Consider the following 27804-nt stretch of genomic DNA (forward strand, 5'->3'; position numbering starts at 1 on the left):
ATCATTATTACAATGCATAGGTGAGGCCCCAGAGGTGGGTTGTTTTAACTTGCCTGTTGGGGATCCCTAGCAGTAGGCTAGGCTAATCAACACGTTTACCAAGTCTTTGAATCAATGATTTAAGTCTCACTGAGCAGCCAATACTTGGACATATATAGCGATACAGCTAACGTATTAGAGATTAGTTGCGGTGGCAAAAGGTGACGAAATAACCGAGAGAAACGATGCATGCCTAGCAGTCCTAGCTCCACATTTGTGTTGCATTAGTTTAAACGAGTTTTTCCAGATCGATAACAACCAAATCCTTCATATGTAAAAAACAAACAAACACCGATCTATACGGTGTATGTGCTTAAGAATGGCAAATGAGGGTGCATTTGGAATCAACCAACCAGGGCACGCTTCGAACTCCTGAATATTCATAGCGTGCTTTCCAAGGTTAAATGAGCGACGGAGGCGCCGGCGAGGATGTTTTCTCGCAGGACGCCTCGGATTGGCTGACGGGTCCCTTTACTTCAGCACAGCAGAGTCCGCAGCTCATCTCGTTCAGACGGGCGCAAGTCGTCGCAACTCCTTCCACAGGTTGGTCGATGCGTTTCACTTTTCTCCGTTACAGTTGTCCTGACACCGTTGCTAAAACATTTTACAAGTCTGCTATCCATCTGACGGCAGAAACGATTAAGGTGTCAGGACGGTTCGTTCGTTGCAAGCCGAATGATGTGATGATGTGCCAAGATAATTTTCTCCAAAAATGTTTTACTTCCTGCTCGTTTTCTTCTTTAAGCGAATTTGAATGAGTTTGAATTTGTGCATTAACTTTAATCACCGCATTTTCCATATAACTGCGTTATTCACCATGATGATGGAATGTGTGGCGATGCCTCAGTCGCGCACGGATTATCCCGTAAAACTTCACCGATAAGGAGTTTGATCGGACTTTTGACAATTCCGGTTTGAAGTGTTTCCCACCCACCCACCCTCTCAGATTTGTTGTTTTGCATGTTTAAAGAGAAAAGGACGCAGCTATTGTCAGACATAGTACTTGCAGTGTCTCCTCCGTGCAACTTCAAGCCCCTGTTGGCGAAGGCTGTGTGTGTGTGTGTGTGTGTGTGTGTGTGTGTGTGTGTGTGTGTGTGTGTGTGTGTGTGTGTGTGTGTGTGTGTACACACTTGATGAGCAAATACCTAGTGCGCTACACACCAGGAAGTGGGAGTCTTGGCAGCAGATAGATGGAGATCATCGACATGATACACGACTTGTTGAAGCCATTACACTATGCGTTTGTGCGTGTAATAATGTTGACAGAGCTAGTGCCACGCCTGAAATATGAAAGTGTAGGGCTGAACAGACGGGTTTTTACTCAAGTTTATTATGGCATGTAGTCAATACTGGAAGGGGTTTGTAGAAAAAGTCGCACACCAGGAATGTCAACTGAGAAGTGGGTTTCTCGACCTCCCCAACATTCGCGTGTTGCGTCTTGCCTCTACCTGTAATCATTGACACCACGACTGTTTTCTGTGTCGTTGGTGGTTTAGAGTAGCCTACTATACTACCTGTTTCCTATGAAGTGTTGTAACCTTCACTGAGTCACCTTGTGTAGATCGGTTACTTGTTTTACAAACACGTTCTACATATATGCTGGAGGCCTACTTAATGCACTCTTTGAACTCAACGGTAAACTTCTCTCAAATGTCATTGTTGACTCAACACGTCTTTGAGTAACTGACCTTGGCCCATTCACGCAATACAAGACGTCATTGCAGGATTTGGAAACACTTTCTGTGCCTGGTAGTACAGGACCTTGCCCAGTTGTTGCTGACAACCGCAGGAACTGAGAGGAATGTAAACCATGAGACTCTACCTTAAAGAGATGCCTGTAGGTGAATTATGGTATTGTGTGTGTACTGAAGCCAAGGTATGTTTGAGACATAAGGATATGTATATTATACCACGATAGGAATGTGTTAACTTGGTATGTATTCAGTTGCACTTCATGATGTTAGGAAAGTGTGTGTGTGTGTGTGTGTGTGTGTGTGTGTGTGTGTGTGTGTGTGTGTGTGTGTGTGTGTGTTTTGATGTCCGTTACCCTTCTCCTGTACTTGGATAGAGAGGAATGTTGGCTTCAGGCCTTCCCCATGCAACCTTTGTTGATACAAAGCGGTTGAAAGGTGGGCCGTTATTGTTTTTATTAGTCAAATATTAATATACAATATTTGACTCTACAACTGTCAATGTTTGATTTATGGGCGGAGCTGGTAATACTACTATGCAGTTCTCTTTGCACAGCTTTGTATCTAAAAAAAAAAGGCATTTTTAAATCAATAAAACAGTTGTATGTTGTATCGTGTTAAATTATTGATTTCTTAAGTAGCAGTGGAATAATGTGTAAAATTTGGCAGTTTTAAGATTAAACTATTTCTTTACTGCGCTTTAAAAGAGCACAAAAATACACCACATGCCAAAAGTAAGCATTCACACGAAACAAAGTCTTTGGATGGCGTCTCCCCCCCCCCCCCCCCCACCACGGTCCTGTTTGGTCGTCAGTTATTTCCCACTCATCACCTTATCTGGAGGTCAGACGTGTCACGACAGAAGCGTTTCACCTCTGCCCTGCTAGAGCTGCCTCTAGATCCATGGTGCAGGGAAGGCACAGCCTCAAACACCCCACCCACCCCCATGTACGTGATCACACGCACTCATCTCCTGCTGAACTGTTGACACACAACAAGTGTTACCAACAATTGCTCATCTTCCTGTGCAAACAACGCTGTAACTACAGGAGAGCTGTGAGGGCCTCAGTGTCCCCTCTGTGTGCAGGGTTGTCTGAGGATATGGTGTTTTGATCCTTTTATGATTATGGAAGGAGGAATATGGTTTCAGTTTGCCCTGTGGTAGGGGTGACTACACCCACACAGGAACAGGACTTCAGACAAATCACACATCCAAGAGCAGGAGACACTATATTTCTGAAATCCTAAAGTGTGTGTGTGTGTGTGTGTGTGTGTGTGTGTGTGTGTGTGTGTGCTTTTCAAGGTTAAGTTTCCACTTTTCTAGTTTTACCACTTTCTAGTACATAATTTATAAGCAATGCAAACACTTTCAGTTTTACTATGTTTCAGTTTCACATCTAATGTGAAACTGAAGAAAAAGCTTTCTGTTTGTGCAAATGACCAGCAGTATAATTCATAATTGAGTGCAAACTCAAATCGGATCACAATGCTTTGAAATAGCCAGGACCTCTGGTGAAACATGTTGGTGTCCACAACATACTTTCTTTCAAAATAAAGCAGTATGTTTTAATAAGAACTAGCATCAAATTACGATACGGTGTGCCATGACTGCCAGCCCGGAGGCCTTTTGCATTATGCATGGCGTGATTGTATTATATAATTGGAGCGATTAATGGATGAATGGTTGATGTGCTAGATGCATGAATGAATGGGTGACCTTTGTTCTATTTAGCTAACACCAGCCTCTACACACGCACACACACAGACTCACACTGTATTTATTGATAGACTGACGGTGGTAATAGTAGACACTGTGCTTTTCTTGGATCCATCCACAATATAGGGAATGAGATCCAGTCTTTCCGCTCGGCCAATCTGGGCAAGGTATTACAGCCCAGCATTATATTAGTAGTTAGCTAATGACTATGTTAATAACTAACCCGGTTCACTAGTGAAACATTATGCTAAAGTTAACCATAATAGCCCAAGGCAGTAGTGTAATAGCCCTAAGCAAATACAGCCATTTTTAAAAACTACAATTAAATATTATTGAGGGAAAAAAAGCATGTTTGACACCTATTGTTCTTTCAGGCCTATAGGTATCAGACTTTCAGGCCTATAGGGATCAGACCTTCAGACCTATTGTTCCATGGCTTGGTACAAGAATTCAGCACATTTATTTCTTTAAAGCTAGAGTAGGCAATTTATGACATTCTCTATACATCCCAATAGCAATCGATAAATCAAATGCTCAGACAAAAAAACAAAGAAATAACAGTATGTGTGGGCGCTAGTATCAGAAAAATTAAATGATTGGGTGCCATGCCTGTCTACCTATCAGCCTATGACCATAGTCATCCGCAAGGCTAGGCAGACCTATTGCTAAAGCTAGCGAGCTAGTCAAATGTTTTGGGAGGGAGAACTAGTACTGATAGTACTGATAGTACTGATAATTGCCTGCCTACCTTTATCCTTCTGGAGGAAAGAAGGCCTGTGTTGCATGTGTGTGTCAATCAGTTTGATTATCTAGGAGGTATTGACAGACACTGTATTCACAGAAAATCACTCATCCAGCCCGAGCTCAATCCAAAGATTAGCTATCAGCGATGCCGAGGTACACCACTCGACCGGCAATCAGTGATTGTGGTTGAACATGACTAATGCATTCCTCCTCCACCACCTGAACCACATAGCATGGTCGCATGGAGGTCCAGTTCCACCTTTTATTTCTGGATCTTGCTGGCTGGTTTCGTATTGTCTCATTTTGTCATCACAAAGCGGTGGCTCGATCAATAAGTCAGAAGGATCACTGCATAGTGCGATCACGTCGTAGCCTTTCAGATAGGCACAAGACTAATTACCAACAAACAATTAATACTCATCAGAAAGCTATACATTGAAAATATATTAAACGGGGACAATTTCAGGTGGGGATAGGACACCAGGACAATGGCTGTCCCCTGACAACAGGGACGTCTTGTCACCCTAGGCTACTGAAGAGATTCAGAGATAACTAACTACGCTGATGCATGAATGAATGAATGCCTTTTGTATTCAGTACTCCTTTTCATTTCTTTCTTTCTCTTTGCTTTCCTTCCTTCTCTCACTCAGACCCTAACCTTACAACTCCCTCAAAAGCCAGTGTGTGTGCGTGGCTGCTCTGTATTCCTGGAGTGTTCCTCTGTGTGTGTGTGTGTGTGTGTGTGTGTGTGTGTGTGTGTGTGTGTGTGTATGTAATCTAGACAGCTGGGTCTCTTCCTCCTTCCGGATTGGTTTTTCCCCTTCTTCTGCTGTGCTGAAGTGTGTGGTGAGCCAGAGTGGGCTGACCAGACGTTGTGCTCTGCTATTGGTTTCTCAATCTTCCGGCCCAAGTATGGAAATTGGTGTCTGGTTGTGGGGGGGGGGGGGAGTGTTTAGGGTTAACTACCCACAAGCCTGAGCAACACCATGTGACATCACTGGCATGTCACTCACATGCTTGGGCCTGGAACGTCAACACAATCACATTTGTATATGTTTTATAAATGAGGCACACGTACAGAAAGAGACTATTTATCTCTCTATACTATGCCTCTGGGGCACATCGCAAAACCGCTTTAATGGTGAAGCGGCTGCCTAGTGTGTATATCTATCAGAAGTTGTGTGTGTGTGTGTGTGTGTGTGTGTGTGTGTGTGTGTGTGTGTGTGTGTGTGTGTGTGTGTGTGTGTGTGTGTGTGTGTGTGTGTGTGTGTGTGTGTGTGTGTGTGTACCCTGGGGGAGTTGTGTGTTACATAACTTTACAGTTGGATTGTATTGTCTATCTTGTTGTAGGGTGTAACAGCTGTGTTGTGTAAACATTGCAGCTGTTTCCCTGTTGAGGGGTAAACTGAAAATCCTGTAGGAAAAAAAAACAAAACACAGGTACTAAGGAGTGGAACTAGAATCTCTGTAACCCGAGAACGGCTAAGATTGCGGCGACAAATTACCTGTTGGGGCGATTGTAACCTTGAATTAACATTCCTGGTGAATGTTCTCCTCACTCAGCCATGGCACATGGATTTCACAATCAGAAAAACACAGACCCAACACATTTCACAAACACACAGACGGACGGATAGACAGAGTCATAGTCACACCCAGACAGACAGCAGCCAACCGCGGAGAGTGCACAGCTGATGTGTGCACGTGGTGGTGTCCTGCGCGGCCAGAGGGACTCTAAGAAACACTGTTGTTCCCCTGTGTGTGTGTGTGTGTGTGTGTGTTGGGGCCACTGTGGTTATGCGTCTTTAATGGTGGTGATGTCACCGTGAGAGGGGGGCCTGGGGTGTCCAGGCCCGTCCCAGCCTCTGTTTGCAGTGGGAGGCGGTCTGCTATTCATAGTAGTCCCACGCAGACACACAAACTCACACACCTCAGCTCAGGGGGACTATTAAAGTTCAGTTGAACTGCTGCAGGCAGGATCTTGCCTCACACACACACACACAGCGCTAACTCTACCGGCTTGTTCACCTGGGTTCTTCAGCGCCCGGCGTGCTTCCTCACTCACTGTAAGTTCTTACTCGTGTCTTAACTTGGAAAATGCTGGCGTGAAAATGTTTGAATGAGACCCGCAGACAAACACACACCACGGCATTTAATGTTGTCCTACAAGAGTCTGTTTTAAGTGTGGGGAGGTGTCTATCTCCATGTCTAGGACATGGAGATATATCCGTACCATTACTTATACTTGTGACATTGTGTCAAATACCATGTAGTATTTCAATTGTTGTACTGTACTTTTGCCCATTGGCATCTTCTCGTTGCTACGATTTATGAGTACTAATAATCCCAAGGAGATACAGTATGTGGAGGTGGCTCTGAGCCAGTTGGAACACATCAGAGGATCTGAGGTTAAAATAGCAATAGGTGAAAAGTCAATTGTTCACCCGACCGTCAACTCAGATGACCCAACGAATTGGTGCTAGATCTCAAACCATGCATTTCCCATCAATGTGAAGTACTTATTCACAACTTTGAATAAGGACATCACTTCACAGGCAAGCTGGTTTGAATTGAAACCACTATCTGGTAAGAGTATATCATAAATGTCATTGATGTTATAATGAATGAAAGGTTATTCGTTAACAAAGTCGGAAGCTGTCTTTAGAATTTAAATCAGCTGTAGATTGTTTGCTCTTTTATCTAAATGTTTACTTCTAGAGTATACTGATAAGCACTCAGTTTACCGTGACCTATGGCAGAAGGAATTTAACGTTTGTTTGGTCACAAGAGAAATGGACCAGATGTAATGCTGCTGTTTTAGTGTTTTACAAAGTACTACATCGTATGTCTACCAGTGTATGATGTTGACATTTATTTTTTTCCATTTGCATTCATACTACCCTTATTAAAATTGTAATTCTATTTATCTCTATCTTGTTTGTATTGTATTCTTATTTTCATTGAAAATTTTGATCCCTGTTTTAATTCTCTGCTTTGTGCTGTAGCCCTTTCATCTCCCACCTAGTCTGGCAAATAGCGCTTTCGCCAGAGACAGGAAGAGTTTTTTAAGTAATAACAGAAACTGAGTAGTAGTCACAAGCATCTGCTTGTCTGATCAGGAAATGCGTTGGAAAATAGGCCTGTTCGAGAAATTTAGCCACCAGTTGCAGATGTTTCAGTCAATTTAAAAACTTTTTAAATGCTTTATCTTTTGAGGATTCATTTAAATCCAACACAGACACGTAGATGAATCCATGCAAGAAATACGTGTCAACTCAATTCTTTGAATACCAGACTAACAGTAGTAAAACACTAATAAAGTACTTAAACTATATACACAATACTAATAAAATAGTTACAATATAAATACAATACTTGCAGTAGTCATACACTGCAGTATTTGGAATATTAATACAATACATACAAAATGAACACATAAATTCAACACTTACAATGCTCATGCAACACTAATACAAATCTTTCCGTAGCTTGAACCATCCTTAACATTATTGGGAAGTAGAGCTGTGTGCTCAAAATGTTTGGGTTAGCTTCCTCCTAGAAATGCAAATGTTTGTAAGAAAAAAAAAGTGCATGTTTCGTCTCCATGCAAATTCATAATTTAAATCTCCGTCTGTTCAGCTTGTTCAACTTTGCAGTATTTTTGGCGGCCCATCACATTCCATCACACATGAGACTATGGAAGGGGGTCACGTAAACACAGAAAAGCATGAATGAAACAGACTCAAACCCCCCCCCCCCCCCCCCCGCCCGCAGTAAATACGTTGCCATGGAGATTCCGGGTGTGCTAAGGCAGCTGTGGACTCCCGAGCTGGAGGACCTGCGGCAGTACGTGCGCGGCGTGCCTACCAACGTGCTCATGGGCATGAGCGCCTTCGCCGCCCTCAGCACCTACTGGTACGCCACACGGCCCCGGGCCATCCCCGCCCGCTGCGACCTCGCCATGCAGTCCGTGGAAGTACCGGTAGGTCACAAGATCACACGTCACCCCAAACCTACCGGTAGGTCACATGATCACACGCACACTCCTTACTGACAGTGAGGTCATCATGATCACACTCCTTACTGACAGGTCATCATGATCTCACGCACACTCCTTACTGACTGTTAGGTCATCATGATGACACGCCACTCCGAACTGACAGTAAGGTCACATGATCACACCTAGAGCTGTACTTAAACCGATAGTTAGGTCACATGATCACACCTAGAACTGTACTTAGACCTACAGTTAGGTCACATGATCATACCCCACAACTGTACTTAAACCGACAGTTAGGTCACATGATCACACTTAGAACTGTACCCTAAACCTACAATTGGGTCACAGGATCACACCCCATACTGTACTGTACTCCAAGCCTACAGTATCGTGACATGATCACTGTACTGTACTTAAACCTACAGTTAGGTCACATTATCACACTCTTCTCCAAACCTACCATTGGGTCACATGATCACACCTAGAACTGCACTCCAAACCTACCGTTGGGTCACATGATCACACCTAGAACTGTACTTTACTCCAAACCTACCGAAACCTTATCACTAACCGTGACTCCACTGTGTAGTAACATGCTGTTCCATAATGTTGAAACGTATGATTGTTGCGTGGCCCCATCCTCTGTACTGTACTGAGAACCAGAGACGTGGATTGGGAAAGTTAATAGATGGCTCCCAATAATGATGGAACTGATTTAAAGGATCAGCTTCATACAGAAGATTACCTTAAATGGGCTTTGGGGGTGCCCCGGTGGCCCACCGGGTAGAGAGCGTACCATTATGGCTTAGTCCTGTTCGCAGCGACCCAGGTTTGAGTCCTGCCTGTGGTCCTTTGCTGCGTGTCCTCCCCTCTGTCTCCATTACCTTCCTGTCTATCTAACTCTATCACAAAGCATGAAAAAGCAAAAGTAAACCTTTAAAAAAAAATAAACGGGCTTCTCGCCATTAAGAGGTACGATTCAGATTTGAATTGCACAAGCTTCTAACCTCGTAGGAAGACCAAACGGTTGGGGTGAACCAGAAGCAGAGACTTCACCGTGTTGCCCTGTCCCTGCAGGGTACCGAGGGGGCCCGGAGGCTGGCCCACAGCGACCAGCTGCTGACTCACTTCTATGACGACGCCCTGACCCTCTACGAGCTGTTCCTCCGAGGCCTGCGGGTGTCCAGTGAGTTCCCTCTGCTTTCGACGAGGTTGCTGGGGGAAACCGCAATGCAATGCAACGACTGAGCGCCATAGAATGTGTAAACGGTTCGCTCCCAGAGGAGACATTTTCTGGGTTTTATACAAGTTACAGGGTGACGACCTAACCACTGTCTTCAGTCAGAGTAGTAGCTTTTAAATTGACGTGGCACGTCTTTCAGCAGAGTTTTATTCATTTTAGTTTGCGAATATAGTGGCGCTGAGCTTTACTATAATGAAATACTCCCATTTTCTAGAAAAACTTTTGTTCACATTTACAAAACCCCTTTTGTATGCTGATTAGATTTACAAACAACAGTCCTGCTGGGACAATGAGTATCCTCAGTGGAGAATGGACCTCAGGCTTTTTTGGGATCCCTAGCAGAAGGCCGAGCCGGCTGGGAGGACAGCTACTCGCCTGATGCGTGGCAGCAATTTGGCTTCAAGCCCTGATAACGCATATTTCCTAGTCTGCCATTTGGGTGTCTATTTGCATCCAAAGCTTGTTACAATGTATTGGGTAGATGCGTATACTGTGTGTTTTGTATTATGGGCGTTCCCAGTGGGAATTTAACCCACGTGCTACAGGGTCAATTTGGCATTCTTTTCTAAAGATTTTCTGTGGTCTCCTGACAGATGATGGACCGTGTCTAGGGTCTAGGAAGCCCAACCAGCCTTATGAATGGCAGACCTACAGCGAGGTGAGGCGCGTCAGAAGCAGAAGAAGACTCTTGCTCAAGACATTCTTTCAATATTCTAACATCAATAATGGCAGCAGTTGTAGTAACAGCAGTACCAACAATAGTAACTTTTGATTTTGTACAAACCCAGGTGGTGAGTCGAGCAGAACACATCGGCTCGGCGCTCTTACACCAAGGTCACACTCCAGACGGAGACAAACACATTGGAATATTCTCCCAGAACAGGCCGGAGGTAAGGCTGACACTTGGTTTTCCTTAAACCTCAGGGCTGTGCTGTCCTTTCATCGCAACCCTCTTTATCAGTCTACCGTTGTTCAAACTGCAGTCTTTGAATCAGCACATCAAGGTTTAATGTTTCGCTGTTGCATTTGCCAGGAAAATGCATCTATTATATTATCTGGAAGCAGAGCTCTCCGAAAATACACTAGACGCATTTTGAGCTGAATAATAAAGAGCAGAATTTTGAGAAATGGAGACTCTCCGTTTCTCAAAACTCTGCTCTTTATTTATCTTGAAGCCTTCAGTTCACACCAGCCACGCCGGGGTCTCACCATGCCCTGTGTGTTTTCCTTCCAGTGGACCATCACTGAGCTGGCGTGCTACACGTACTCCCTGGTGGCTGTCCCGCTCTATGACACCCTGGGCACGGACGCCATCGACTACATCATCGACCAAGGTGTGCACGCACCGGCCGTGGTGTCACGTCCTGTGGCTGACACAGGATCGTGACTGATCCTAGATCTGCGGTAGTGACGTAAACCATGTCACATGCAGAACACACTAAAATGTCCCCTCTGTGGCTGAGCTTGTCTACGGGGCCCACTAGTTGTACGGCCATGGTGTCACCAGCCAGTGGTTGGGTTTTATGATCGCAGCGGTTTTTGTTTTGGACCGACGAAAAAAAAACTAACGTCATCCATCAATGCACCGCACCACCGTTTTAACCGGTCCCCACATAATCAGAGTCCAGCTAACAAATGGGAGTTTTAACACCTAATGGAATTAGGTTTAGAAATGATGAATGCTTTGGGCATGTCGATTCTGTTGGCTTTTATAACCTCAAACAAAGCTGAGGTCTGAATGGACGAGTTCAAGAAGTTTGAGAACAAGGTTAAAATTGCTTGAACTCTGAGCGCTGCCCCAAGTTGGAAAATCTGAGGAGCTTCAACCCGAGGTTGGGCTTCACCACTTCAACACCCTAGGAACACAATGCTGACGCTGTATAGATAGATAGATAGATAGATAGATAGATAGATTAAAATAGGTTTTCATTAAAAATAAGATATATTTTTCTTTTTTGATTATACATGTATTTATTCCATGGCACATTTAAAGGCCACTTCCTATCAGTCACATGCTGTGCCTTTACTTGAAGAGTTAGAGAACCCAAAACCGTAAAAAAAACTAATGTTTTAAATGTGGTAATTTGTCTTCTAATTTCAAACTACTACTGCAACTGCAATCACGTCAACTCGTTCTGTGAACTTGTTGTGCTCCTATCGTGCCTTTTCCAAGGCACAATAGGAGCATGAGCATTATGGTGTGTGTGCGTGGGGGGGGGGGGGGGGGCCACAGTCCAGGCAGCGCGCGGTTTAACTTCACGGCCGTGTCCGAGAGAGGGTCAACCTTCTCGGACAAGCATAGCATAGCGGCAAGGGTTGTGTGGATTTCGTATACCGCATGGTAACACTCCTACACAACGACGGTATTAAAAAAAAAAAGTAGCACAAAGGTGGCGTGGGTCGTCGCCATGGGGATGACAGGCGCCGCTCCTTTTACTAGAACCCTCAGCCCCAAAACATCTCTGTGCAAGAATGCCAGCCGAAACACGGGGTCAACCATCACCCCGCCGTGAGCTTATCTTGGGTGGTCTCGTGTCTCCCAGCCTCCATCTCCACGGTGTTCTGCGACGTGCCCGACAAGGTGAGGCTGATCCTGGGCTGCGTGGCGGAGAAGCAGCACTCGGTGAAGACCCTGGTGGTCATGGAGCCCGTGGACAGTGAGCTGGTGGCCCAGGGGATGACCTGCGGCATCCAGATCCTCAGCCTCGCACACATAGAGGTGAGAGAAGAAGAACGAGCCTCCGCACCTCTCAGCCTCCGCTACCTCCACAGCCAGAGAAGAGTATAAGGGGGTCTATTATGTAGAAATAGGAAGTGGCTGATAATGGTCATCGCTTAAGCAGTGGCAGGCTAATAGTGCTTGGCTTCGGGACCCTCCCTCTAAAGGTACACAAAAACAATCGGTTGACGCGACTCCGACTCCGATGGCAACACGGCAAGTGTTAACAGACAGCGGCCGCCCGATATGTGAGGCAGAGAGCACATGCATTGCTTTCTCTTGGTTCTGTGGAACTCCACTCACCACAGCTTATCGGCTATAATTCGTTAGCTTTATCGCTAAGCTAAGCATAGGCCGATGAGTGAAAGACAAATTGTTAGCAATGGCGTAGTTATGGATTTGAAGTCTTGGTAACACTGATGTATTTCATTCCCCAGCCAGCCCAGCCTTTTCTCGGGATCCCTTACCCTTAGAACCAGTAGGCTCCTCAAGATTGTAAATGGAGTTAAAGTTGAATTTGAAATCGGAAGTAATCAGAATGATGACACAAGACAGAGTATTAGTTCTGCACAAGTGAAGTAAAACATGACTCATGCAGAACACACAAAAATGTCACCTCTGGGACCTGACCTTTTCTAAGGTGCCCACTAGTTTGCACTTGTTATGATATAAACTCACCAAATATAATTAATTGATTAAAAATATGGCTACTCACAGATTCACTTGACATGAATAAGCTACAACGATAATGGAATTTTAACGCATTTCAGCCGGGATGGTTGAAATGTTAAAGATCCTTAAGATCGACCTCTGCTCATAACTGTCCATTTTTGTGTTTGAAGGATCTTGGAAAAGCCCACTACGCCAAGCCTGCAGTGAGTAAACATACAAGCACATTGTTAACTCATCCACCACCACGCTCACCCTCAACACAACCCTCCTCTCTTCCATTATCTCACTACTAAAGCAATCACACTTTTTCCATTTAATTCCAAATGACGACGTCCAAGATATTGATTGATAGTCATTAGGTTGAGTTCTGTGTGACGGTTAGTTATTGTTTCCTATTTGTCTCTTCAATTTCCGTTTGCAATGTGCCACAGCCTCCAAAAGCAGACGATCTGGCACTAGTGTGCTTCACCTCGGGGACCACAGGTAAACCCTCCATAGACTCCAGAACACAGACGCTGTACATGTGAGCACATTCAAATGACGTGGTACTGCCCATTGATATCTAATCCTGATTGTATGTTCTTCCAGGGAACCCTAAGGGTGCGATGCTAACACATGGGAATGTCATCTCAAACACTGCAGCATTCCTAGAACTAACAGAGGTAAACACGTCAATATTGATGTGGTGTATTATTGTAAAGATAACTTTAAACCTCACACAACAACTTCCGGTGTGTTTCTTTGGAACAGATAAATAAAGTCAACATCAGGGGGTGTTGTGGGGGTGTTGGATCTGTTAACTTTAAAAACATGCAGTCAACAAGAAATCCATCCTGCTTCCTGCAAGACCTCGAAGTCTTCAGCTTTTCTGAACAATCCTTTCCCTTTTCCTTCCATGTAAAAATGATGCTAGCTCAACAACGGGTTAGGCTATTGCCTACACTGGGTTAGCCATTTACAGACTTTAAATTGACGGACAACAGATACCTGCAAATTGTTTGCACGGATAGGACTTTGAGACTAAAAGATAGTTTTTAAGAAATTCTGTAGGTGTATCGATGAATCCCTCTGTTTTTGGTTGTTTTTTTACGTCTTTCAATCCTGTTGTCCTTCCAAAGTATTGGTTTCAGATCTCCATTTTGGTTTTAACCAAGCTCCAAAGTTAATTAACAGGGACGCTTTCTAACATTCCTTTTGAACTGTGCTATCTTAGTTCACACTCTCTTTCTCCTTCTTCCTGTGCCTTTCCTCTTCTCTGTGATCTGACCTTCATGTCTCATCTCCATGTCTGGGCCTCAGAAAGTCCTGAAGCTCTGCACTAAAGATGTACACATCTCCTTTCTTCCTCTGGCCCACATGTTTGAGAGGGTGGTGGAGGTATGCCTTTATTGATGTTTGTGTCTGTGTGTGTTTGCATGTGTGTGTGTGTGTTTGCATGTGTTTGCGTGTGTGTGTGTGTGTGCGTGTGTGTGTGCGTGTGCGTGCGTGTGTGTGTGTGTGTGTGTTTGCATGTGTTTGCATGTGTTTGCCATGTGCTTCACAGGTACATTGCAAGCTGACCGCCCATGATGTTCACATGTCCTTCCTCCCGCTAGCACACATGTTTGAGAGAGTGGTCGCGGTATGTAGATGCATACACCCGTTTCATTGTTCAGATTGTTGTGGTTTTAACATCTACTCAGGATTGTTGAATTGGTGCCACCAACTTTATTCCAATAGTTTGATATTTATATGAATTATTGGCAGAGGATGAAGAAATCTTTCACAGGCAAAAGTAAAACAAATTGGATATGTGTATTTGCCTCATTTAAATGCATGTTTTAATGAAAAGTAAATAAAACAGTGACATCAACTCGACAGACAGAAAAGTATTCTGATACTTACAATATGTTTGATCATCAGCTAGAGATGAAACGTATTAATCTCTAGCTGTTTACCGCTTGCTCTCAACTCTTGTTTGTGTTACTCATTACTAGTTATGCCTTTGGGGACGTTCCAGGAGGTGAATAAATGTGTTCTGGAAATGTCCCCAGGTGTATGCATATCAAATATAGATGATTTTATGCAGAGCATTCTACTTGACTACATTTTGCATGTTAGCATGGGTATCTCCCAGTGTCTATACAACCCCTAATCCTGTCACCATGAGTTAACGCCATGCTCTTAGCAGTCGGGACAGTCGACCCATTTGTCTTTCAACTTTCGCCCAATATGATATGCATATCATGTTAGATAATATTATATCATACCATATCATGTTTCATGTTTTTCTGCTTCACTAAACATTTGGAGCTGGCGTTTGTATGACCGGTGCACTGTTAACCACAGTTTAATCCTTATTTAGGAGTAAAACCTGTGAATACATTTTGCCAAAGCAATAACGACTTTTTGAGATTGTCAGTGAATACATTCCTGTTTGATTTGTCTTTAATATATTTTGTTTAAAAAAAAATATTTACTGTTCTGTTATTAGTTGATGACTAAAATAAATTCAAACAAAAGCCATGACTAACAATTCAAGATGTTTTAAATACGTTTTTTCACCTTTTATAAATTGTTTTACCAAAGTCTAGGAATTCTTAAAAAAAATGCATTTGCTTTGAGTTGAGACGTTGGATTCATCCTTGCAAAGCAGCACCCCTTAGTGGCGCTGTGTGTTACTGCGTCGGTGTGTAACGTGTCTTGCCTTGTGATCCAGGGGGTCGTCCTCATCAACGGGGGCCGCATCGGCTTCTTCCAGGGGGACATCCGTCTGCTGATGGACGACATGAAGATGCTGAGACCAACGGTCTTCCCAGCTGTTCCGCGTCTTCTCAACCGCATGTTCGATAAGGTCAGAGGAACAGGAAGTGTGGGATTATATTAGTATCATGTTCGATAAAGTCAGAGGAACAGGAAGTGTGGGATTATATTAGTATATTGTTCGATAAAGTCAGAAGAAGAGGAAGTGTGGGATTATATTAGTATCATGTTCGATAAGGTCAGAGGAACAGGAAGTGTGCGATTATATTAGTATCATGTTCGATAAGGTCAGAGGAACAGGAAGTGTGCGATTATATTAGTATCTAGTTGTGTCTGTGATGATAATGGCTGAATGTCCTCAGTCACTACAATGTCATCACTATCTCATATCACTGTTGAAGCTTGATCAGATCGTTATTAACCACCAGTCACTCACCTCATACTTCAATGTAATATACTCTGAAATATTACTAAATTCAATCTGATCCACTTTGTTGACATGCATGCTTTACACATGCAATACATTTGACTCTTTCCCTCTCAGTTTACAGACGTAACATTTAAAAACGTGTTAAATGTTTATGTATAAAACTTTGTGTCCACAGATATTTGGTATGGCCGGGTCTCCGTTGAAACGATGGCTGCTGGACTTTGCGTCCAGGAGGAAGATGGCGGAGTTTAAAAGTGGTGTGGTGAGGAAGGACAGCATGTGGGACAAATTCATCTTCAAGAAGATCCAGGTGAGAATACAAGTTCTGTCATGTCTGAGATGTTTTGATGGAGGATTTGGTCGTTTTATTGTTTTCACCTAAATGTACCTCCTGGGATCAATAAAGTCCATCATCGTATGTTATCGTAAGTTTAAGTTTGTTCATTTTAATTGATCAAGAACGATTTCTAATTCTCTGTGAAAGTTCAAAGCTGAATAGAAGCAAAATCCATCCAATAAATGGCACCACGCCTCTTCAGTGTAAAGAAAGAGGTGTCCATTATTGTGTGTGTGTGTGTGTGTGTGCGTGTGCGTGTGCGTGTGTGTGTGCGTGTGCGCGCGCTTGGTTCTGCCTCCAGAGCGGACTGGGTGGGCGGGTGCGGCTGATGATAACTGGGGCTGCTCCAGTCTCCCCAGCGGTCCTGACATTCCTCCGCACGGCCATCAGCTGCCAGGTCAGTCCCTCTACTGTACACACACCCCTCACCTCTTCTACTGTACACACCCCTCACCTCTTCTACTGTACACACCCCTCACCTCTTCTACTGTACACACCCCTCACCTCTTCTACTGTACACACCCCTCACTCCTTCTACTGTACACACCCCTCACCTCTTCTACTGTACACACCCCTCACCTCTTCTACTGTACACACCCCTCACCTCTTCTACTGTACACACCCCTCACTCCTTCTACTGTACACACCCCTCACTCCTTCTACTGTACACACCCCTCACTCCTTCTACTGTACACACCCCTCACCTCTTCTACTGTACACACCCCTCGGTCCCTCTACTGTACACACCCCTCACTCCTTCTACTGTACACACCCCTCACCTCTTCTACTGTACACACCCCTCACCTCTTCTACTGTACACACCCCTCACTCCTTCTACTGTACACACCCCTCACCTCTTCTACTGTACACACACCCCTCACCTCTTCTACTGTACACACCACTCGGTCCCTCTACTGTACACACCCCTCACTCCCTCTACTGTACACACCCCTCACCTCTTCTACTGTACACACCCCTCACCTCTTCTACTGTACACACCCCTCACCTCTTCTACTGTACACACCCCTCACTCCTTCTACTGTACACACCCCTCACTCCTTCTACTGTACACACCCCTCACTCCTTCTACTGTACACACCCCTCACCTCTTCTACTGTACACACCCCTCGGTCCCTCTACTGTACACACCCCTCACTCCTTCTACTGTACACACCCCTCACCTCTTCTACTGTACACACCCCTCACCTCTTCTACTGTACACACCCCTCACTCCTTCTACTGTACACACCCCTCACCTCTTCTACTGTACACACACCCCTCACCTCTTCTACTGTACACACCACTCGGTCCCTCTACTGTACACACCCCTCACTCCCTCTACTGTACACACCCCTCACCTCTTCTACTGTACACACCCCTCACCTCTTCTACTGTACACACCCCTCACTCCTTCTACTGTACACACCCCTCACCTCTTCTACTGTACACACCCCTCACCTCTTCTACTGTACACACCCCTCACCTCTTCTACTGTACACACACCCCTCACCTCTTCTACTGTACACACCCCTCACTCCTTCTACTGTAAACACCCCTCACCTCTTCTACTGTACACACCCCTCACCTCTTCTACTGTACACACCCCTCACCTCTTCTACTGTACACACCCCTCGGTCCCTCTACTGTACACACCCCTCGGTCCCTCTACTGTACACACCCCTCACCTCTTCTACTGTACACACCCCTCACCTCTTCTACTGTACACACCCCTCACCTCTTCTACTGTACACACCCCTCACTCCTTCTACTGTACACACCCCTCACCTCTTCTACTGTACACACCCCTCGGTCCCTCTACTGTACACGCACACCCCTCACGACCATAGAGGGTGTTAGCAATAATTTTCAAGAATGTGTTTTTCATAATATTCTTGAATGCTTCAAGAATATTATGAAAAAAGCAAATTCAATTTAAATTTGCATTCAAATATGGCAACTTGAGACGGGCATTTGACATGTTTATTTTATAGACGGCAGCAAAAGTGAAAATTGCCAATGGATATCGTCATGAATTGCAGCACTAACATGAGCTTGTCTTGCAGTTTTATGAAGGATACGGCCAGACTGAGTGCACTGCCGGCTGCTCCATGACGCTCCCCGGGGACTTCTCCGCAGGTAAGCAGCTCCCAGACACATCAATGATTAGTAACGGAGAACCATGGGAGAATGGCTCCTCACACCTCCCGCCCCCCAGGACACGTCGGGCCCCCTCTGCCCTGCAACCTGGTCAAGCTGGTGGACGTCCCTGACATGAACTACCTGGCGGCCAACGGGGAGGGCGAGGTAAGAACCCAGTGAGAACCCGGAGCCACCCAGTGTACCCAGTGAACCCAGTGTACCCTGGGGCACCCTGGAGACGTGCGCCGGAAGATCAGTGGTGTGAGACTCTATGGTCTCGCTGAGTGGGAGCCAATCAGGAGACACTGTATGGCGCTTTAACCCATTTGTGCCGGCTGCTGCGCGGCGCAACATTGTATCTACTAGATACAATGTTGCGCCGCGCAATTTCACCATATTGGGTGATTTGTTTGCAAGTCAAACAGTGAAAAGAAAATAACCGCATCTGAACTATGAACCGTCCTCTTTATCCTAGGTGTGTGTTAAGCTGTCCTTCTCCCCACTAGATGTGTCTTAAGCTGTCCCTCTCTACCCTAGGTGTGTGTTAAAGGACCAAACGTATTCCGAGGGTACCTGAATGACCCTGAGAGGACGGCAGAAGCTCTGGACGAGGACGGCTGGCTCCACATGGGGGACATCGGGAAATGGCTGCCGGTGAGCAAACACCATCACCGAGTGTCTCACTCACTGCCCCCATAACCAACGGAAGGTGCTCCCACTGCCCGTGATTAAACCCCTCGGGTGGGAGCTGAACACCACAACCCTTGTTTCATTATGGGATGGCAGGGAAACACTAAAGGATTTACTGCAAGTGAAATTGTATTTGTGTCGAACCCAGTCTCAACGTGTCCGTCTCCGGTGTTCACAGAACGGGACCTTGAAGCTCATCGACCGGAAGAAGAACCTGTTTAAGCTCGCCCAAGGAGAATACATCTCCCCCGAGAAGATAGAGAACATCTACAACAGCTGTGGGCCTGTGGCCCAGATCTTTGTCCATGGAGACAGCTTACAGGTGGGCCCTACCTCAGCATTACCCAGATGATGCATTATATACTGTATCCACTCTATCAGTATCTAGAAATGAGTGGGATTTTAATGAGATATGTGTGAGAATGCCGGAGGGGTGTAAATGTTTGAGGGGTATATATGTGTGAGGGGTATATATAATGTGTGGGGGGTATATGTTTTTTTTTTGGTGGGGTACGTAGGATTTGTGAGGGGTATATAGACAGAGCGTGAGGGGTATATGATCCTTTATTTAAATCTTGTGTGGTGTGTCCAGGCTTTCCTGGTGGCCATAGTGGTGCTGGATCCTGAACTGTTACCAAGCTGGGCCCAGCAGCGAGGCATCGAAGGCTCCTACACAGAACTCTGCCAGAACAAGGTCGGTTTACCTCCCTCTGTTCATCAGCCACGAGAGCTGGCTGGACATCACCCTGGATTCTAACATACCTTTTCCCGATGTTAGGAGATTAAGAAAGCCATCCTGGAGGACATGGTGATGCTGGGGAAGGAGGGAGGGCTGAAGTCCTTTGAACAGGTAATCATTAATGCTCAAACCAACCGATGGTCACTCATAGTCATGCTATAGGCGTTGGCCGGTGTAGCCTCATGGTCGTGTCCACACACTCTGTGCAGGTGAGAGAAATCCTGCTGCACCCGGAGATGTTCACGGTGCAGAACGGCTTGCTGACGCCCACCCTGAAGGCCAAGCGCTTTGAGCTCCTGCGTCAGTTCAGGGAGCAGATCGACGCGCTCTACGCCAGCGTGAAGATGTAAAGGCCGCTCCCATTTCAGAAGAGCAGCAGCAAAGAGAGACAATCATTTAGCACCTATTGCCTGAACCAAATAGATGTCAATGGAAGGACCCTCGCGTAAATATGGTTGTTCATCATTCTCCTATTAACTGGATCCCTCTGCAAAGAGGATCCTATTTTTAACATATTGCAGCAGAGCGGATAATAGGTCAACTAAAGTAGAAAGTCAGACATTACGGCCTTGAATTAATACTGTAGGACATTAATTAAAATTGAATTGTGCCACATCTGTGCCTTAACTGAACCTTACACGTCCATGAACTGTCCCACCTCTCCACATCAGGACGGAACAAGGATCTTTGTCAACAACCAGGAAGTTGCTATGAACCTTTTTATTTTCAGAAAATGGTGGTTAAAAGGTGGCGCGTCATATTTAATATTTTGAGTTGATATTTAAAGTTGTCATAGAACTTGTAAATAATATATGTAGAAGAAAACAAGTATTTGTAAAGGGTTTGATGAGCGGCACTATAGTTATTCCCTGCATTCTCTGAGTTCACAGTGACTAAAAGGAAACGTCTACCTTGGCTGTTTACCGGCGCAAGAGACCACTGCTTCATAAACCAGTTGTGGAAACAATCTCCATCAGCAACATGAAATCCTGTTTCCACAAAAACTTCCCAGAAAAGGTGCGACCATTGACATAATTTGTTCCCTTCAAGTGTATGAAAGAAAACAGCCGGGCGACTGTGCCCTTTGAGGTCAGGCTATAGGGCGATCACGATTCAGTGTCAAACTAAACTGTTACATGTGGCAGAAGTCTTAGCGTCTGTAGCCAAATAATGTCATGCATTCATTTCAGCCATAGGACGTTGCCAATTGTTTTGTTTTTTAAATATCAATATTAACTGAGATCAATAAAACCACTAGAACCATGCTGTCATTATTTCATAATGGTCTATTTTCATTTGAATTAAAATGTCTATTGGCTGGAACTTGTTTTCCGTGTTTGTTATTAAAAGGCCTCCCTTTTCTTCTAAAGAAGTTAACAGATTAAGCTATCATTTTAGTTCTTATTACCAGTACTTAATAAATTTGTTTATAAAATTCAGTGCATTTGTATGAAAGATGTAATTCTGAGGAACTACAGACCCATTTTTGTATTTTTTGCATTGATGCTTCAACACGCAACACGAAACAGAGAAGCAAAAAGTTTGTTTTGTGCTAGATGTGTATCTGACGGCATCTTAAACTCTGACCACTTTACAAAATCCTCACATGATTTAGACAAGGTCACATTTGTACATTACGCTACAGGCATTTATTGAAATACTACATCAACCATTTGGTCAGATCAGTTAAAACAAAACCTTAACATTTATTTATAGAATTATACCATATAAGCAGTGCATAAGCAGCAGACTAAATTACATAAATTTAATTGCAATCCATTTATCAATGGTGAGAAAACGTTTTTCATTCAACCAGATTCAAAATTGGTCATGAACTCAAGCAGAACCTGGTCGGTTTCAGAGGCCGCCTTTGAGAACTCAATGCTTTTCTCAAAGTCTTCCATGGCCTCCACGTAAGCCTGGTCGTTCGCGCCCTCTGCCCAGTCGTCAAGCACCGTATCGTGCTGAGGAGCTGCGCTGTGTGGGGCCGTCTCTGGAGCTTCTCTCAACCCTATGTTACCAGCAGCATCCATGAAGTACCACTCCTCCTCCTCCTCATCCTGGTGATGAGGACAAGGTTCAGGGCTCATATATTTGATTGGTAAACTGGTGCACAATGGTGAATTTGGCAAAAATACGACCTAATAATTTCTCTAGCTAAATTGCTGAAACAAAATTGCGTCCCTGCTAGGAGATCCTCACCTTTTTCATGAGGTAGCTGACACAGATCTCTTTAGGTAGAGGATAACCTGCAACAGGACAAATGCTTCATTAAATATTTTTGTTAACCTCTTTCATGCAGTTGCATAAAATTAAGATTCATTCCAGAAGGAAAATGAGCATACATGATGGACCATCATAAAGATAGACTGACTTGTTCTCATCTAACAGGCATAAATGAACGAATGAGAAGGTGGTGCTTTACTTGAAGATCTGAATGTCCTGCACGCCGGATCGTGACACTTCTGGTACCAGATCTCCTCCTTCAGGTCCACCAGAATCCTGAAGAATCACCAGGGGTTAGAGGTGGGTAAATGGGGCGTCATTAAACAGGTGTAACAGGTGTAAACAGATTGTATTATTGTTAGACAGTTAGATATTGTTTCGCCTCATGCTGTTTTTCCCCTCTCTGACCCCCACTGTTAGTTGAAGACACCTTTTCCCTGCTCTCACGCCCCTCCCTGCCGGATCCCTTTCTCTGACCCCCACCTTTAGTTGATTAAATCCCCCCCCAGCCAGACACCGGTCTCTCATCCCTCCACTTCACTTTAATCTAACAAAGTATTTATGGGTATTCACCTTCCTCCTTTTCTCAGCCTCCTCCCTGCCAGACGTTTGTCTCTAACCCCTTTTTATTCTTAAAGCAAGTGATCAACGGAGGAACTGAGTGGTTGGTATTACCATAAACTGGCCCTTCTTTTATCTTTCAGCCCTACAACAGATCCCTATCTATGTCCCCCACTTTAGGTTGATTTAATTATTCCCCCTCAGGTAACAGGTCGGGGGCCATTCTTGCCCAGGTATCACACTTCACTAAAACCGTTAGCCTAGAGAGGTTGTAGGTTTTATTTGAATAACGGTAACCCAATAGGTATTAGCCTTTTTGTATAATAACAGGTAATGACTGGAGGTAACCTGTGATGTGCTGTGCTCTAATATAATGTGTTTTGCAATGAATTGAGGACATTAATCATGGGATCAAGCATGGAATAAGAATCATGGGAGGAGTAATGGAAGAATAATGAGGGAAGTTGTGTAACCACGGAAGGACTCTGGTTGGTTGTTTTGGGTGTCTTTTTTGAGCCCAGGAATACATTGACTCCACAATCAATTTGGAAGAAAATAACTTGAAAACCCCAACTCTAGCCTAAAACCTAAACTAAACAATCTGAAACACCTAAATCCATAATTAAGACGTCCTCAAACCCTCCTTAATCCATGACCTGAAGTAAAGCAATGCATCAAAGGAGAGGAGAAAACACCAGAAAAGTCCTCTGTCTGGTAACACCAGTGTTTCCACGGTTACAAGGGGATGCTTACATAATGTTATTACTCTTGTGGAAGCGGCCAACATTCTCACACCAGCGATAGTTCAGAATGCTGTAGACCAACAGCTGCTCTCCAACAAAGTAGTTCCACCGCCTGATGCCTGTTCAGGAAAAAACGACAAACGGTTCCCCATCAATAACAGGTCTGACACAATTAAGATAAAACCTACTTTTTCGCTGTCACCATCAAACTCAAATTAAAATAAAAAAAAACAATTCACCTACGATCTCAACCAACCCAGACATTTGTTCTGTTCTCCCTAATGTCACCTATTTGAAAAGTAGGTTGTCGTCAAAGTAACGCTGCTTGCTTTAAATCACAACCAAGTGGATGGTATAAACGAACACATACATCCCTGAACGCCTTCCTTCTTGATCACAGTCAGCACAAAGTCATCCACCTCTTTGTAAGGGGAATACGCAGAACCACCCAACGTGCCTGTAAACCAGGAACCGTGTTAGGTACAGCTTTCAAATCTTAATCCAAGAAAGGCTTAAACATAGGCGTAAATCAACGATATCTCCGCTCTTATTTTGAAGTTACCAGGAAGTGTGTTTCCTGGTGGCTGCTCAGCGTGCTGTGTGTTGGATCTCGTCGTGGTTCCATCGGGCGCGTCCCATGTCAGGATTCTCTGGCCGGTGTAACTGAGTGCAAACACAGCAACAAACCGAGACAGTGACAGGAATTTTTGTAATACTAGTAGTATCAAGGTCAACTGTGTTCCCTAGCACTAAAAACATCAAATACTAACCAGTTTTTTTTGCAGATTCCTAATGCTATACACACTCGGTTCAGCTGCTTTCTTGAAAGGAGGTCAGGTCAGGCAGCGCTTTAACTTTGAAGTCGCTTTGCATTAAAGCTTAATGAGAATCTGGATGTAGTTGTCGTAGGAGTGTGAATAGTAGTGGTAGTAATAGTGGTAGTGGTAGCAGTAGTATTAGGTAGTCATAGTAGTATCTACCATACTACTATGACTACCATGTATGATAGTCATAGTAGTATGGTAGTTCAAACAACAAGCCTGTGTCTCTGGGTGTACCTAACATTGCAGACCAGCGATGCCAGGAAGAGACTCTGCTCTGGGGACAGGTTCTTCACAGGCCTGGGGGAGAACAGGTTGTCCTCAGCCACAGTCAGAGCCACATTCTTTCCCATCTTGGATGACTTGTAAAGACGGAAGTTCCGGTTCTTTGTGTAGACACCTGGTTTAATGGATCAAGACCATGCCTCTTTACTACTGTTAACTACGCAACGGACGCTGGGAGCTAAGTCAACTAATCAAAACTCAAGAGTTTTGTTAATTTATTTATAATTGAATAAGGGCAAGTTAGCATCTATTTAAGCATGTCAATTTATATTCACTATAATCTAAAATATCTTCAGTTATTAAGTTTCAGTTATTGAGTGGAAAAAGCTGTATTTAACTACTGCAGGTCATATTGACTGGTAATGGTTGACTTACCAAGATCAACGAAGAGGCCTTCCTGGCCCTGTTTGCCCTTCACCTTCAGGCAGCTAAGGTCTCTGTGGTCCGGGGTCTGGCCTGACCGCCGTCTCTTAGCCTTGGGGCCTTGGGGGGTCGGACCGTCCTCAACAGAGCTTTCCCCAGAGGGACCAGGCGATCTGCTCAACCAACAGAGTAATGTCATTAGAGTTCTACCGGTGTGGCTTGAAAACACAGATGATTATTGATTATTGTTATATAGTCGTTCAGCAAACATGTCAATCCAGTGCCACCTAAAGTGAATGAAGATACGGGCCATTGTGGAGTGGCTATGGGATCATGGATCAATACAGGTGATGTTGTAGACATTGGGGACTGATCCCAGTGCCTTAAGTATGGGATTCGAACACCTAGCCTTGGATGGTATCATATGAAAAATAAAATGAAAACAAACCCTGGGACATCATTCTCTGCATCACTGTCAGGGTTTGCCAAAGTGTTTGTTTTTGGACTGAGGATGGCATGGACGAATTTACCTAAAATATGAAGGTGAGAAAGAGTAACTATGACAACGTCTCACAAACACACAAGGAAGAAAATAGCAGTATTAAACATACAGTATAATAATATACATAAAGTGTAGTACTACATAAACAGTTTACTAATATTCATATAGTGTAATATCACACACACAGTATAATATATAGGGTCATATTACAAACACAGTATAACATACATATAGTGTAATATTACACACAGTATAATATACATATAGTGTAATATTATACAAAGATTATAATAATATTCATATAGTGTAGCATTACATCAGCATCAGTATAATAAACATATAGTGCATTATTACACAGTCGTTTATAGGAACAAACAACATTGCCATGGGAACGTACCCATGTGGATGTTGTCCTTAAATGCGGCGCTCGAGAGACAGAAGATCAGGTGCCGGCTGAACTTGTCCTCCGTGCTGGAGTCCAGATTGAGAACATCGTGGGCTGAGCACGCAACCCCATACACCTCCATCAGCCGTTCACACACATACTGTTACCACACACACACAGAACACATCTTATTTATGTACATCGTTTATCCATGAAGAACAGGCAGACATATTGTGCTGTCACCTAGACATTTAGCAGACGCCTTTATCTAAAGCAACTTTGAATCAATTCTGTCATGTCTTAACCATTAGATTGGATACTGGAAGAGGTATGTGTCGTAGGCAGTGTTGTGCTTGGGGAAACACCCTCACCTGGATCAGGAAGGCCACCATAGCTTTCCCATCAAGCCCCTGATTGCACAGTCGGTGAAACTCCAGGTCGAAGTAGAGCTTACAAACAGCGCCCTCTGGAATCAACTCGTAGCAGTGCATCAGGGAGTGCTGGAAGGTCCTGGAGGCGTTAGGAAACATCCTCGTCACTGACACCTCGCTTCAACTCACTCCCTCACTCACAAACCTGTAGTAGTGCCCCACACACACACACACACACACACACACACACACACACACACACACACACACACACACACCTGTAGTAGTGCCACAGCTCACTGTAACTGGTGACCAGGTAGATCCTCTGGCCCGTGGCAGCTTTTTCTTTCTCAAGAGCAAAAATATGCACATCCTTGAATAGAGAGAAAAGATAATAGGTCAATCTGCCTTCATGGTCAACAAACACTTCATGTCATCACATGACACCATACATAAGGATTCCCCATACAGTCAGAGCACGTATACACGTATGAAAAGCTTTCAGTACCTCTTTGCATGTATGTGTGAAGCTCATTGCCAGGTTTTGCCGTGGGAAGAGCTTCCAGACGGAGGAGGGTTGGCATGGCCATAGCCGGGGCTTGTACGGTGTGGTCAGGGGAGTCTTGTTGAACGCCTGGGCAAGCCCTTCCACCTTCTTCACTCGCTCTTCCCACTTCCTCATCTTCCCTTACTAACCGCTACACTATACCGCTTCACGGTGCATTACACGCCTACTATTATTGTGATCAAACTTCTCGTTCATAGAAATGCCTTAATGAAATTGTCTGAGTTCACGCTTTAACCCTCCGTATCAATGGGTAAATGGTATATCCAAACATACATCTTAACGTATTTCAATCACAGCAGGGTAATGTTGGTAACTTATTTATTTACATCGATGGGTATTAGTAGTTAGTAATTATCTTACGCAAGCTTGCGGAGCTGAACGCAGATTCAACAGATGTGTTTTCTGTATCTGTTTTTCTTGTAGTAGTAGTAGTGCTGGTAGTAGTAGAACACGTCAATGGTAGTAGTACTACCAGAGAATGTCTAATAGGTAGACGGGCTCTGACGGGCTCTTGTACTACTGTCTTTACGAAGTGTATTTGTTTTCATCCAAGTTGGCGGGTCATTTGAAACGTCATTTCCTGGAACGCTGGCAAGCTATCTCACTTCCGCAGTTTATTTACATACAAGTTTTGACGAAGCTCGAAGCAATTTCATAAAAATGTATGTTGAAACATAAATTGAAACATACTTTCAACGTTTAAATTTATGGTGAAATTCACTTGTAATTGAAATCCAAGTCCAATTGTTTTTGTACTTGTTTTTATTGTTTTCTCCTTTTAATGACGCTATTCTACACTTTTATATGGAAGTAAACCAGTCTCATCGGATTTTTGAAAATATAAAGCCATTGAGTTTTAAGCACTGAATCCCTTTTAGCAAGTTCAGCCATTTTTTGTTATTGTACCAACGAGAAGGCAGACAATACATCTGTTATATCAACTAAACTTCAAATTTCAGTTCAGTTCATCTTTAAAACTTAACGTTTGTATAATCATCGATCACTGGAATGGGTGGATTTGTTTTGTGACTCTGGGCGCAGGCAGTCAGTGTTCAATTACGTTGATTTAACTTTGAG

At 44.2% G+C, this 27804-nt stretch overlaps 1 protein-coding gene and 1 pseudogene across 2 annotated transcripts; one reads left to right on the plus strand and one right to left on the minus strand.

Annotated features, from left to right (window-relative positions):
• Positions 1 to 443: 443 nt before the first annotated feature.
• On the plus strand, positions 444 to 21225 carry LOC307071913 (long-chain-fatty-acid--CoA ligase 1-like; annotated as a pseudogene). Its single transcript, XR_013812793.1, has 21 exons — positions 444 to 582; positions 7966 to 8173; positions 9269 to 9377; positions 10028 to 10092; positions 10223 to 10324; positions 10669 to 10768; positions 11978 to 12153; positions 12996 to 13028; positions 13257 to 13308; positions 13414 to 13487; positions 14369 to 14446; positions 15524 to 15658; positions 16173 to 16307; positions 16636 to 16731; positions 18398 to 18470; positions 18550 to 18638; positions 19011 to 19127; positions 19342 to 19485; positions 19756 to 19857; positions 19942 to 20013; positions 20112 to 21225. The product of XR_013812793.1 is annotated as a long-chain-fatty-acid--CoA ligase 1-like (transcript).
• A 403-nt stretch (positions 21226 to 21628) lies between these two features.
• primpol (primase and polymerase (DNA-directed)) lies at positions 21629 to 27256 on the minus strand. Its single transcript, XM_079730819.1, has 13 exons — positions 26668 to 27256; positions 26438 to 26532; positions 26160 to 26298; positions 25801 to 25948; positions 25350 to 25431; positions 24914 to 25074; positions 24491 to 24653; positions 23995 to 24095; positions 23803 to 23889; positions 23443 to 23551; positions 22328 to 22404; positions 22105 to 22151; positions 21629 to 21962 (listed from the first exon to the last, which is right to left on the minus strand). Exons 1-13 carry the CDS (start codon positions 26839 to 26841, stop codon positions 21711 to 21713), a joined length of 1635 nt encoding a protein of 544 aa, XP_079586945.1. The 5' UTR covers positions 26842 to 27256; the 3' UTR covers positions 21629 to 21710.
• Positions 27257 to 27804: the final 548 nt, after the last annotated feature.

This window comes from Pollachius pollachius (genome assembly GCF_949987615.1).
Source record: "Pollachius pollachius genome assembly, chromosome: 2".
NCBI lineage: Eukaryota > Metazoa > Chordata > Actinopteri > Gadiformes > Gadidae > Pollachius > Pollachius pollachius.

Excerpts from the sequence above, each read along its gene's own strand:
- primpol (XM_079730819.1), bottom strand. The coding sequence starts at position 26,841 with ATGAGGAAGTGGGAAGAGCGAGTGAAGAAGGTGGAAGGGCTTGCCCAG. Across the intron at positions 23,890-23,994 it reads ACCAGGAAACACACTTCCTG|GCACGTTGGGTGGTTCTGCG; the intron begins GTAACTTCAAAA and ends CCTGGTTTACAG. Across the intron at positions 21,963-22,104 it reads TCAGCTACCTCATGAAAAAG|GATGAGGAGGAGGAGGAGTG; the intron begins GTGAGGATCTCC and ends CCTCATCACCAG.